The sequence below is a fragment of the Macaca thibetana genome, chromosome 11 (genome assembly GCF_024542745.1).
Source record: "Macaca thibetana thibetana isolate TM-01 chromosome 11, ASM2454274v1, whole genome shotgun sequence".
NCBI lineage: Eukaryota > Metazoa > Chordata > Mammalia > Primates > Cercopithecidae > Macaca > Macaca thibetana.
This window is the reverse complement of record NC_065588.1, coordinates 101,581-115,097: the sequence shown is the minus strand read 5'-3', so window position 1 is coordinate 115,097 and position 13,517 is coordinate 101,581. Positions and strand designations below refer to the sequence as shown.

At 53.4% G+C, this 13,517-nt stretch overlaps 2 protein-coding genes across 6 annotated transcripts in view; one reads left to right on the top strand and one right to left on the bottom strand.

The window, feature by feature from the left end:
• WASHC1 (WASH complex subunit 1) overlaps positions 1-13,517 on the top strand; it is a 108,233-nt gene that overhangs the window by 1,694 nt on the left and 93,022 nt on the right. The gene's annotated exons all lie outside the window — the stretch shown is intronic.
• Positions 1-13,517, bottom strand: part of IQSEC3 (IQ motif and Sec7 domain ArfGEF 3) — a 114,728-nt gene that overhangs the window by 68,186 nt on the left and 33,025 nt on the right. For all 5 annotated transcript variants that reach the window (XM_050747026.1, XM_050747027.1, XM_050747029.1 and 2 more), the window contains exon 2: positions 11,870-11,953. In XM_050747026.1, coding sequence (XP_050602983.1) covers positions 11,870-11,953 — 84 coding nt within the window. The remainder of the gene's footprint in view (positions 1-11,869; positions 11,954-13,517) is intronic.

The following is a 13,517-nucleotide window of genomic DNA, read 5'->3' as shown; positions in this document are numbered from 1 at the left end:
TCTTTTGGCCTAAGTTTGGCTCAGATGAGGATTGGGTGTGCCAAGCTTTAATTCTCTGTGAATAATAAAACTCCACCCTCACAAGACGATACAGGTTATGCTCTTTGTTGGACTGGTGAATTAACCCCCATGTTCCCCTTAAAAAAGAAGAAAAAGAGCATAGTAAGAAGCCCTCGCCCAATGAAAAGCCCTGGGATCCCCTAACACGCTTTTGCCCCCATACATCTCAGGAAGTACAGAACAGGGATATCGGGGGCAACGGGAAGGTCAGAGGAAGAGGAATCTGCGGGTTGTGAAGAAGCTAAACCCAATGCTTCCTTAAATCCTTATCCAAACTTGAGGAAAGAATTAGAACAATGTAAGAAGGACATTGAGAATTTCCCTATTCCTTCAAACAGCAGATGTCTAACAGGTACCCTCTTAGAGAAGTCCCTATGGGACAGAGAGGAGTTGGGTTTGTGAGTGTGCCTCTAACAAGTACTGAGGTTCGGAATTTTAAAAAGAAAATGAGGACACTCTGGGAAGACCCCCTCGGTTGAGCAGAGCAACTAGATCAGTTTTTAGGACCCAATTTTTATACTTGGGCTAAGATAATGTCAATCACAAATATTCTGTTTCCTGGGGAAGAGAGGGGAACGATGATAACGGCAGCCATGACCATTTGGGAGAGACCCATTCTCCGGGTGAAGGAATCCTGCCAGCCGAGCAGAAATTCCCAAATGCAAATCCCAGATGGGGTAACAAAAACCTCAGAGATCAGGCCTAAATGCAGGACCCAAGGGGGGGATTAAAAAGTCCACTCTTAGAACACAAAGTGTCTTGAAAGCATTCGAGATCCAACAATAAAAAGAGGAGACTCTCTCTGCATTTCTGCAGAGTCTCAGGAATCAAATAAGAAAATACTTAGGATTAGGTCCGGAGGACCCAGTAGGGCAAGGCCTTTCAGAAGTTAATTTTGTGACAAAAGCTGGCCTGATATTACTAAGAAACTGCAAAAGATTGACGGGTGGAATGAAAAATCGATTAAGGAATTACTGAGGGAAGCTCAGAAGGTTTTTGTAAGAAGAAAGAAAAGAGAAACTGGGAAGGGAGAAAGAGAAAACGTGAAAAAGAAAATTGGAAAGAGAAAGGGGAGCAAATGGCAAATGTAGAGGGCCAGAGAGAGAGAAAGAGTTAAGCTGCCGACCCTGAAGGCAAGGGAGAGCCGGCCGCACAACTGTGTGTGGAAGCTGGCTGCTGAAAGCTGCTGATAAAAGTTGTTGCTGAATCTTTGTCGTTTCGGCAGAGCTGTCCATCTTTGCAGACTGTCAGGGGGCCAGGGCCGGCACGGTTTAGCTTGTGCCCAGAGAGAGAAAGAGGAAGAAACTAAGTGTGAGGGAAAAAGGAAACGGGATGATAGAGAGAGAGAAAAAAAGAAAATGAGCGAGAGCGAGAGACCGGAAAAGACAGAGATCAGAGAGACACCGAAGTTGAGACTGGGAGAAAAATAAAGCAAAAGGAAGAAAGAGCACCAGAGGAAGTGAGAGTATGTGGAGAGGTTGGCAGAGCTGGGGGAAGGTTCTAGAGGCTCGAGCAACAAGGAGGTGCAGGGGAAAGGGTGCAGTGCAGCCACTGAGGAAGGACAGGGCCCGGGAACTGGGGATGCAAGTGAGAAAGGGATGGGGAGGGAGTTTAGGATCAGGCTGCTTGAGGAGTAGTGGGTTGCCTATGGCAAAGACTAGATGGCTGTTTGTCGGAGGCAGTAGAAGGGATTCAGGTTATGGAACAGTAAATGGATGAGATGACCATCACAGTTTGTTGCTGTTTTACTGAGAGGCTGTAAGTCCGCCAGGGGCAGCCGTCAGTAAGGCTGCAGAAGGGCTAGGGAGCTACATAAGGAAGATCCGAACTAGGGTTGTAAACTCAAAGGACAACAGGGCCAGCAAATGGTGAGAAGGAGGGCTGCAGGGCTGGACGGGGACTGTGGCTAACTGAAGAGGGCACACCTCTGCAGAGGGGCCGCAGCTGCTCGGCTGTTCTTACAGTGCTGGCCCTGTGTTACCAGGCTGTCTGCTTTGTCAGAGGCCAGAATTCTGACTTTTTATGTGACATAGGATTTTTAAATGCTGGTGATGAGTTAAAAAAAACTTAATAACCCAATACAGGTGAAAGAAAATGCCGGTTTGCAATCCCTGAAGTAGAGAGAGCTCGTGCTGGGGAGAGGTCCCCCAGGAGGCTTTGAGCAGCGGTGTATAAAAGTTCTGTTTCCAGCCGGGCGCGGTGGCTCAAGCCTGTAATCCCAGCACTTTGGGAGGCCGAGACAGGCGGATCACAAGGTCAGGAGATCGAGACCAGCCTGGCTAATACGGTGAAACCCCGTCTCTACTAAAAAATACAAAAAACTAGCCAGATGAGGTGGTGGGCGCCTGTAGTCCCAGCTACTCGGGAGGCTGAGGCAGGAGAATGGCGTAGACCCGGGAGGCGGAGCTTGCAGTGAGCTGAGATGCGGCCACTGCACTCCAGCCTGGGCGACAGAGCAAGACTCTGTCTCAAAAAAAAAAAAAAAAAAAAAAAAAGTTCTGTTTCCCAGAGCTGGTCTGGGCCAGGGGGCGATCCTTGCAGCTGAGGAGGAGGAAAAGCCACTGGGTCCCCTCCCAGAGCGGGACAAACCCTTTGCAGTTGCTGCGTCACCAGCGGGGGTGGCGCGGAATACAAACAGTGCAGCTCCCGGCCTGCCAGGGAGATGGATGGTGCCTTCAAAGCAAAGAAGGAGCCAGGGATGCCTGTGCTGATGAGAGCTGCCCATCAGGGAAGGCGCCATAGGCTGGCAGCTCTTCAAACCAGCAGCTCTCGGTCCAGAGCCAGACCCAGCAGAGCCCAGTCGAAGGCACCCTGAAAGGCCAGCTGGTCAGTCCCTTGCCTCCTCAAGTTCCTCCTGAGGTCAGTGGGCCCTGGAGAGGTGCCTAAACGAACTCCAGCCAGTTTCTTAGGGAAATGAGAGGAGAATAAGAAGGTATCAGACCATAACTGTTTAGATATTATAGAATATCAAACTAAAGTTAAACCAGAACTTAAATTCCACCGAATTTCTTTACTACTTGATGGAATGAGGCTGTTTGTGGTTGGGCCATCCCGAGTGATAGATGGTAAAAGACACAATGTCTAGGCTGTCATTGATGGAAACAAACAAACCTTATGAGAAAAAGGTAGATTACCCAATAACTGGTCGGCCCAAACCTGTGAATTATATGCTCTTAACCAAGCCCTGAAGCTCATGTATATGCTAATTCCAGATATGCCTATGGAGTAGTATACACCTTTGGAAAGATCTGGACAAAGTAGGGCCTAATGAATAGCAGGTGGAGATAATTGGTATATGGGAAACTGTTCAAACAAGTCTTAAAAAGCCTCCTGCTTCCAGCAGAGGCAGCCATAGTTCCTGTAAACGGCCATCAGAAAGGAAACACTACAGATGCTGCAGGGAACAGGCTTGTGGACAAAGCTGCTAAGCAAGCCTCCCTGGAGGAAGAAGTTAAACTCTTTGGCCTAATCCCAGACATCCCTAAGGTGGTATTAAAACCCCAATTTTCTGAAGAGGAGGAGGAAGAGCTGCGCAAGACAGGGCCAAACTGAGAATGGGAGGTGGGTGACAGGACCGAAATGATAAGCGAATTCGTAAGGACAGAACTGATATCCACACCCCGTAAGGGAGGTCACTGGGGTCTCCAGGCCGTGTGTGATGCGATACTCAAGAATTATGGGTGTACTGGGATTTATACGCTTGTTAAACAAGTGTGTGGCTGTTATGTGACCTACCAGAGAATAAACAAAAAGGTGGTTAGAAAACAGACTACCGGAGGGAGACCTCCTGGGTTAAGGCCATTTCAAAGCATTCAAGTAGATTTTACAGAAATGTCCAACACGGGGAGAGTAAAGTATCTGGTGGTAACGGTGGACCACCTCCCCAGGGTGGAGGCCTTCCCCTCCCAGCTGCCACTGCCGGAGATGTGGTCAAAATAATCTTAGAACAAATTATACCCAGATTTGGCCTGGTAGAAAATATTGATTCAGACAACGGGAGCCACTTTAACTGGAGGGCGCTAAGGGGAATCATGGAAAGTCTCCCTGCTGGAGACAGCAACACGCTCCAGTCCTTCTTCACAGGCAGCTGTCCTTCCTGTTTTGCTTTTTCAATCATAACAAAAGAAATCTCTAAAACCTCCTTTCTTAAGCCATTCCATGGTTGCTCGAAGGCAGTAAAAAGTCTTAAGAATGCCATATCTGATCAAATCACTCTTGCTATAGATTATTTCCTCATTTTTGGTTTGATGAAGCAAATTAAAAACTCTTTTTGTCATACATCAAGTACATCAGGTACAAAATCATTTTTATGGTCATATAATTGGGCAAAAGATAAGTGAATAGTAAAGACCTTTCAGAAGAGAAAATAAAACAAAAGCACAGGAAATAGTGGGATTAGAAAAATCTCTATTCCTACAGAGGTTACTCTCCCTGGAAGTGAGAAAAGGAGATCCAAAAAGATTCCAACAAGAAGCTTCCAGTAAATGAAATAAGAACACATTTCCCAGGAAACTGGATAAAACTGCATTACTGAATACCCTGGGCTAGAGAAAGCTTAGATGTTCCTCGTGGCATCTTTCACTTCTTCTGGAAGTATCATCTTTAGTTAGGTGTATTTCCTTAACTAATAAAGCCTCGCATTGTTGTTGTTGCTGTTTCTGTCCCTAAAAATGTTCTCTGGGCCACTCCTCTCTTCAGTTTGGTTGCTCTGGTGCATTTACCTGATGGCACCTGGAGTCCACACTCAGCCTCAAGGGTCAGGGCAAAGGGGCAGGGAAGAGAGGCCAGGCCTTTTGAGGCCCTGAACAATAACCTATGCGCTCTCAGTCACCCACTGGCTGTGGCTGGGGACGTGGGAAGCAGCTGTTCACCTCCCTGCCTTACCTTCACTTCCCACAGTTGACAACACCTGCCTCCTGCCCTGGTGGTTACAGGTGCAACTGACAAGCACCTGGTTCAAAACCTAGCTGTGCTCTTCACCAGCTACATGGCCCCTGGTCAAGGCATTTGTTGTCTCTGATCCTCAGTTTCCTTGGCTGTAAAATGGGAATAATATTTCACCAGCTTCTATTAGGGGTTAAACAAGAGAATTCTTGCATAGCACATAGCAAGCACTCAGGACATGGTGGCTAGTATTTGCTTCCTCTCCCTCATGGGTGGGAGACACAAAACAGACACGGAGTTAGCAGGACCTCTCCTGCAATCATCTCTAAACATGCTGCTGACAAAAAGTGGTCTGCCTTAATGAGCAGCTCTTTGAGGGCAGCCCAGCACAGCATCTTCAACAGGTTTCCCAAGCACCCTCTGGTGACAGCCTAGGTCACATGAAGAGGCCGGTCTCAGAGGATGGCTCAAGGCCTCAAGGCCTGGCAGGGAAAATTACAAAAGGAAATTGGCCTGGGCAAATAGTTGACTCCGAACAGGAGTTTCACATCCCAGCTGAGGAGAGTCCTCTGAACACAAAGTCAAAAGTCAGTGACAAGACAAAACCTTCCTAATACTCTCTGGGATATTTTAATACCGCCCCCCCGCCCCCCGCCAAAGTCTCAAAGTACTTTCACCTCTATTTTGTTTTTTATGCCTCCTGAATCTGGCGAGGAAGACACAAATGGGACAAAAATGCACAGGGTAGTAAAGTGACAGGTCACACAGTTCCTTAGGGCAGATTCCTGTAGCTCCAGGTCGGAATTCGGCCATCTTCCTGGGCATGGAGCCCAGGCCGGCTGGATTCTGCTCTAACTACACAGCTCCTCAGCCACCCATGAGCACACCTGCTCTCAAAGCCCAAACCACAGGAGCAAGCCCCCTCTCCCCAGGATGCTCCTCTGCGCAGGTGCGCTCCATCCCGCCCCAGAGCCCAGTCTTCAGACCCCAGGATTCCCGCCCCCCAGCTTGCCCCGCCAGCAGGCAAGATGCTCCCGCCACTGCAGGGGCCTTGTGGGGATTTTCACCCCATCCCAACCTCTCCAAAGTCCTCTCCCAACCAACCAGTGAACCCTGAAGGAGGCAAAGAAAACTTCCCTTAACCTCCCCTGCCGCCATGGCCTTCCCGGGGCGGGAGGCAGAGACCCGGGGCTTGGGGCCAGGCAGGCAGGGTGGGCCTGCCCCACAGGGCCTCTGGGGGAAGCCGAGGGCTTTTCTGCCCTTTTCTAGGGAAAGAGGACGCAGCTGTACCGCCCGACCGACCCACGCTGCCACCCGAAGCCACCAGTGGGTGTTGCCGGTTTCTCAGCAGCCTGGATGCCACTCCTGGAGCAGGCACGTGAGGCCGCGGCGCCCCAGCCCAGCTGTTTGAAGACTAAGCTGTATCGATTGAGAATTTAATTGCTCCGTAATCGCTGGGTAAACACTGGCTGGTCCATTGATCATGCTTCAGGCCCCATCACAGCCGATGGAAAGAGGCAGGAGAGGCGGAGATGCTCCAGCTATGCTAATGCAGGGCTCTCCCGCAGCGTTCTCGGAAGGGGTAACCCACGTGGAGGCCTCGGCAGAGCCCCTGCCGTGCTGCTGCCTAGCGGCGACGAGGCGAGCCACGTGGGCCACCAGGGTGGGTGGCCCGGGAGGGACTGGTTAGGGTAGGAGCCCCTGTAAAGGGGCGCAGTACGCCTCGCCCAAGTGGGAAATGCAGATTACAAAATCTTTTTTCTTTTTTCTTTTTTTTTTTGATTGGCGTGGGGAGGATGTAAAACCCAACGCAGAGAAAAATAAAACATTGGGAGGCTGCACACTAAAATACTAACATCAGTTAATTCTACATGATGAAGTCCCATTTATATTTTCTTCTTTATATTTTGTATTTTCCACATTTCCAACAACTAGCGTGTATGACTTATAATCAGAGAAAATACATGTTATTTAAGATCCAGTGAAATGGCTTGGAGGATTTCTCTTGAGCGCTTAAAAAAAAATTCTAGCAGCAACTCTGTGAAAAGAGGTTGTGTGTTGGAGTTGGACCTGGGTTCACTGTCCAGTTCCAGAAATAATTAGCAGTGGTCTCTCGGTCAAGATACCTAACTTCTCTCCATCCTGGATTCCTTATCTGTAAATGGGAATAACACCTATCTCACAGAATTACGTGAGATAAAAATATCAAGAGTGCCCAGCACCATGTCCCTGGCACGTTCAATAAATGGTATGTTCAATAGGTCTTCCATCTTGGAGTAAGGATGGGGTGGTTGAAAAGGAAGAAGCAAGGACCAGCAGTGAGTCAGTTCAGTTAGCAGAGGCTCAGAGTGCCCCTTAGACCCCTACCCAGATCCCTTCTTGCTCTGGAGGCCTAGGGGTTGTTCTGTTTCCTGCCTACCACCTCCCCGTCCTGAGCCCCGCCTCCCCTCCTGAGCCCCGCCTCCCCTCCTGAGCCCCGCCTCTCCTCCTGAGCCCCGCCTCCCCTCCTGAGCCCCGCCTCCCCTTCTGAGCCCCGCCTCCCCCTCCTGAACTCCACCTCTCCTTCCTGAGCCCCGCCTCCCCTGCTAAGCCCCGCCTCCCTCCTGAACCCCGCCTCCCCCCCCGAACCCCACCTCCCCCTCCTGAGCCCCGCCTCCCCCCTGAGCCCCGCCTCCCCCTCCTGAACTCCACCTCCCCCTCCTGAACCCCGCCTCCCCCTCCTCCTCCTGAGCCCCACCTCCCCCTCCCAAACTCTACCTCTCCTTCCTGAGCCCCGCCTCCCCTCCTGAGCCCCGCCTCTGCTGCCTGAGCCCCCGCCCCCCCCTGAACTCCCCTCCCCCGCCTGAGCCCCGCCCCCCCTCCTCCCCCCCTCCCCCTCCCGAACTCTACCTCTCCTTCCTGAGCCCCGCCTCCCCCCACTTGAGCCCCGCCTCTGCTGCCTGAGCCCCGCCTCCCCGCCTGAGCCCCGCCTCCCCGCCTGAGCCCCGCCTCCCCACTTGAGCCCCGCCTCTGCTGCCTGAGCCCCGCCTCCCCGCCTGAGCCCCGCCTCCCCGCCTGAGCCCCGCCTCCCCCCCCTGAGCCCCGCCTCCCCCTCCTGAACTCCACCTCCCCCTCCTGAACCCCGCCTCCCCCCTCCTCCTCCTGAGCCCCACCTCCCCCTTCCCGAACTCTACCTCTCCTTCCTGAGCCCCCCCTCCCCTCCTGAGCCCCGCCTCTGCTGCCTGAGCCCCGCCTCCCCGCCTGAGCCCCGCCTCCCCGCCTGAGCCCCGCCTCCCCTCCTGAGCCCCGCCTCTGCTGCCTGAGCCCCGCCTCCCCGCCTGAGCCCCGCCTCCCCTCCTGAGCCCCGCCTCTGCTGCCTGAGCCCCGCCTCCCCGCCTGAGCCCTGCCTCCCCGCCTGAGCCCCGCCTCCCCTCCTGCCCCGCCTCCCCCTGAGCCCCGCCCCCTCCTGAGCCCCGCCTCCCCGCCTGAGCCCCGCCTCCCCGCCTGCGTCCTGCCTCCCCTCCTGAGCCCCGCCTCCCCGCCTGAGCCCCGCTTCCCCGTCCTTAACTCCACCTCCTCTCCTGAGCCCCGCCTCCCCTTCTTGAGCCCTTCTCTCCTTCTTGAGCCCTCCTCTCGCTCCTGAAACCAGCCTGCTTCTCCTGAGCCCCACCCTCTCCCACAGCCGCCTCCTCCCATTACTCTAATAGAAGCCCATCTTCCTCATCTTGGCCCCATTATCACCCTTGAGACAAATGGGCTCTATGCTGGGAGGCAGCTGGCCAGCTACTGGGTCATTGTTCTGAATGTCGCTGAGAGCCTGAAAGGGAAGGGAGCCCGCAGGATCGAAAGTAGGGCTGCAATTACTGGCCTATTCAGCGCCCCAGAATAAAGCCCTGTCATTAGCTGGCAGCAGGGAGGCGGTCGGTAGGGGCAAAGACCACGGGGCGAACTTTTCTGGCGAGAAAGAGCCTGGCACGCAGTTGCTGCTCCCTGGCTGGCTGCTGGGAGGAGGCACCACCCCCAGCTCCCACCTGAGGGCCTAATTACCCTGGCAGACATAGATTGCCTTCCTAGCGGGGTGTGGGGAACCAGGGCAGAGCAGAACCCATAATAACTCTATCTGGTCATCCAGCTTCGCAGGGCTTTGCCAGCCCCATAGCTGCTCCACTGTACCCCAGATCGCTGACGCCCACCCTTCAGCCTCCCTTTGCAGACACCCACACTTCTGGATGTGCTCAATTTCAGGGGTTCCTGCTCCTGGGAGAACCACTCCCTGTCAGGCTCCCAGCCCCAAGACAGTTTCCCTGACCCCAGCCCCCAGCTGCTCCTCTGCAGGTGGCTGGGGAAGGAAGGCTGTGCTGGCCTCGGTAGGGCTGAGGCTTCTCTGCCTCTTCGGGAGCCGTGAGGCTCTCTTCTGGCCCTGGGTCTTTCTGGGAGGGAGCCGACTTTCCTCTGGGCTGAGCAGCATCTCTACATCTCTGATCAGCCAGAGGAGCAGCCACTGCAGTGCCCCAGGGAGGGCACCTGCTCAGCCCTGGAGCTGGAGTGGGGGCCGACCTTAGCCAGACTGCAGAGGAGGATGGCAAGGGAGATCCTGTGGCTGGCTGAGTCCGCACACCAAAGGCCCTGACACCTGATTCACTGACTTTGGATTCCTTATTGGGGTCTCCTAGAGACGCCAACGGCTGATCCTAGAAATCCTCAGGAGGCCATGATTCCTACTGGCTGAGCTAGTGGGAAACCAGACTGACAGGGAAGAAGCCAGACTGACAGGGGAGGAGCCAGACTGATGGAGGAGGAGCCTGGCTTGTCTCAGAGCTCGAGCCCATACCAGATCTCCTGAGAGGGCTGTGTGACCTACCCGCCTGTGCCAGCCCCACAGGCTGGCCTCTGACTGTGACACATTCCACTAGAGGAGCTTGCTGGGAAGTTGTGGCTGTGCTCTGGAGGTGGGACAGCTGGACTAGGGGAAGGGATGAGGTGTGGTGAAGGAATCGTTGATAGGGTTGGGAGCAGGGATGCTGCGAGTCTGATCAGGGAAAACTTTATCTTAGGATAGAATTCCCCCAAGAAGCCAAGAGCAAACACACACACTGTTGGGCTGTCCAGAAAACATCCAGAGGGACTCCTCTCAGAGAGGCCAAGAAAGCCACATCAGACAGAGACAGACAGACAAAAACAGGCTCTAGGAAACTACAAATCAGACAGACAGGACAACGTGGAGTAACTGGGAACGAGAGACAGACAGCAGCTGAAGCCCTGGACCATCTTGGGGGGCAAGCCTCCTGTCCCCACCCAGGGGGAGGGCCCGCATAGGCAGGGTGTATAGGCCCCTCCATGAACCAACATTCAAGAGAATCTCCCACCTCCCACACTCCCTCCCCAGAGCACCCCCCGTCCCCAACCTCAAAGCCCACACCTCCCAGGGGAAGGTGAACAACAAACCTCTTGGAAACTAAGATCATGGGTTTCCTATCATCCACCTCAAACACTGGAAAATAACCCTAGTCCCTTGGAGCCCCAGCCCCTTGAGAGGGCAGCACCCCTCCCCTGCCCCACATCTACCTACGTTCTGGCGTTCTGGCATGCTGCTGGGGCTGCCTCTCTGCCACTCCTTCCCACCTGGAGCTAGGGCTGCAGGTGGGCACCACACAGGCAGCAGGGGCGTGCTGGTGCGTAAGCGAGCATGCAGGCTGACAGTGGATGGGGGGGGAGACCACAGGAAACCTAAGGGACCGTCTCTGTTGCCCGCCCCTGCCAGGTCTGGGCTTCTCAAGGGTGTGTTCTCCATCCTCACTGAGGCCTGGTGCTTGGTTAGTATCAATAAAGTGCTTACTGAACTGAGTTGAACTGATGGAGCTGGAGGCAGGCCAGACAGTTTTTCTCTCTTCTCCCCCACACCAAGGAAGGCAGTTTCTAGGCCGGAGACTCGGGCCATGTGTCTGAACAGTGAGGGCTCATGGGAAGGGGCCAGGGCAGTCAGGGTCCTCCTCTACAGCGTCCTGGTGTCTTCCACATCTCCACGCTCTCCTCTTTCCTTCCCCCTCCACCGTTCCATTCTCCCATTTCTCTTCTTCCTTCTAATTTCCAGGTGAGCAGTTTTCCTTTTGAGGGTATCCTAATGTCCCACTGCATGGGGAACTTCTCAAGGGTCCAAGTTGGCCTTATGTGCCTTTATGTCCCCAGGCCTGGCCCAAAACTTGTCACAGAGGACACCGGGGGCGGGCGGGGAGCACAACATGGGCACAGAAGAGGAGAAACCAGAAACACAAGGGCAGAGAGACAGAAGCAGATGCGGAGGGAGAAGGCTGATCCCAGGACGGAGAGGGAGCACCAGGAAGGAGGACAGGGAGGCAGACGGCAGGAGGAGAACCCAGGAAAAAACAGAGGAGAAAGCTTAGGACTATGGCTCTAAAACCTGACTCCTCAACACTCCCACTCCATCCCAAGGCTGTCAACTAATGTAGCCAGGGCTGAGAGATCCTGAAAATTAAAGACAGGCACCTGGGCTGACTGGAAGAAGAGAAACCAGAAAGAAAAGTATAAATCCTTGATGTAAGACGAAGGCTGGGCACTATGCATGGGCTGAGCGCACACCACTGTGTGCCAGGCACCCTACCGTGTAAGATACGTGAATATCCCCAATCAAACCAATTTTCCTGGCTGCTTACGAAGATTAGATTTTACATGGGCTGTTCAGGAGAAAGGAGCATACGTTTGGGGTGTGATCGCTAGGGCATAATGACCTTAAACGTTGGGAATGGCTCATTTGGGGTCCAGAGGGAGCAGAGAGAAACTGAAGTCTGAGGAAGGAGGTGAAAGCAAACAAATTACCCCACATGAGACTCAAGAGGAGGAGGCCCAGTAGCTAGTGCAGTGGTATGTGCTTTGTTGCAACAGGAATCAAGGTGGGGGTGCAGAATGGAGGAAGGGCCACAGTTCCCACCTGTGGGAGGCCAGGTCGGAGCAGGCCGGCTTCTGCTCGGCGTCGGCGGCTGGGCAGCAGAACTGGTGCAGCACGGTCTCATTCCTGCGGGCAGAGCAGAGGGAGATCAGAGCGCCTGACACAGGCTGGGTCCCCACCCTGCCTGATACTAAAGCATTTCTGCCCTGAAACCCTGCTGCCCCCATCCCTGCCCTTTCGAGCCCCTGCGTAAAACTCAGGCAGCCAATCGCTGCCCCGGGCAAGAGTGCAGCATTGATTCTCTGTCCATCAGAGTCCTCTTCAATCCCCCACTAGGCTCAATTCAAACGCCTCCTCCTGTGTGAAGCCTCCTTGGCCTCCCTGGCAACTCACCCTTCCCATTTCCGCAGCCCTCCCTGCAGCAGGCGCTCTCACGTGCACGTACCAAACGTCCTGCTCTGTTATCACAGTTTGCTCTTTATGACCCTGTTCTCCACCACGGTCCTCCAAGGTAGAACTAAGTCTGTTTCTCCAGGATGCACAGAATTGCATGCAGCGAATACTTTTAAGCTGATCATATACAAAGTTACAAAACATTCATACAGGGACTTTAGTGTCACCAGCTAAACATCCAAGGAGTGGTGCTTGATGAGGCACTTGGTGTAGATGAAAAAGTCAACCCAGGAGGCAGGGATCTGGGTTCTAGTCCCAACCCTACAGTTAGCCAGCTGTGTCATACGTGGCTCACCTTTTCTGGGCTTCAGCTGACTTACTAATGAAATAAGGGAGCTGAACTAGCGAAGTGGTTCTCAGCCCTAGCTGTATATTAGAATCACGAGGAGATTTTTAAAACAGTTTATGCCTGGACCCTTCCCTTCCCCCCAGGGACTCTGATTTCCGTGGTCTGGCATGAGTCCAGGGCACCAGGACTTTTTAACAAACTCCCAGGTGATTCTAAAGGCAGCCAGGATTGAGAGGCACTAGACTAGAGGATTTCCGAGGTCCCTTCCACCTCTGAAATGCTGTGATTCCAATATCCACTTTGAGCCAACCTAGAATTCAGTATTGAAATTACTTTTGGATAAAGATACACCGAGCCATTGCCTTCTCTTCCTTAATAAGCAGTTGCTGTCCTGGGCATTATTGAGTCAGAGAATGTCAAACCTGGAAGGGCCCCCAGAGATCATCTGAAAGGGATTTTCAAAATTCCTTCAGCTTCAGAACACTTTGTCCAACCCAAATCTTTAGTGGAGCCTATTGTGTAAAACAACAAAAGTAGAATATCGCCATGGCTGGGGGAGGGGCATCTGTACCACTTCCCAGACCTCCTAGCCCCAAATGTGGTAGCCACCTCCCAGCCACCTGTTGGGGGCCCACTGGGTCTGAGAGTGTAGACAGGAAATGCTGAATTTGGCTATCTGCATGGAAGAAAGAACACTGGAGCCTATCTTAATTTTTGTTTGTTTGTTTGTTTGTTTAGAGACAGGGCTTTGCTTTGTTGCCCAGGCTGGAGTGCAGTGGTGTGATCATAGCTCAGTGTAACCTTGGCCTTCTGGGCTCAAGCAATCCTCCTGTCTCAGCTACAGCCGTGTGCCACCAGGCTCAGCTAATTTTAAAAAAATTTTCGCAGAGACAGAGGTCTCACTATGTTGCCCAGCCTGGTCTCGAACTCCTGGCCTCAGGCAATCCT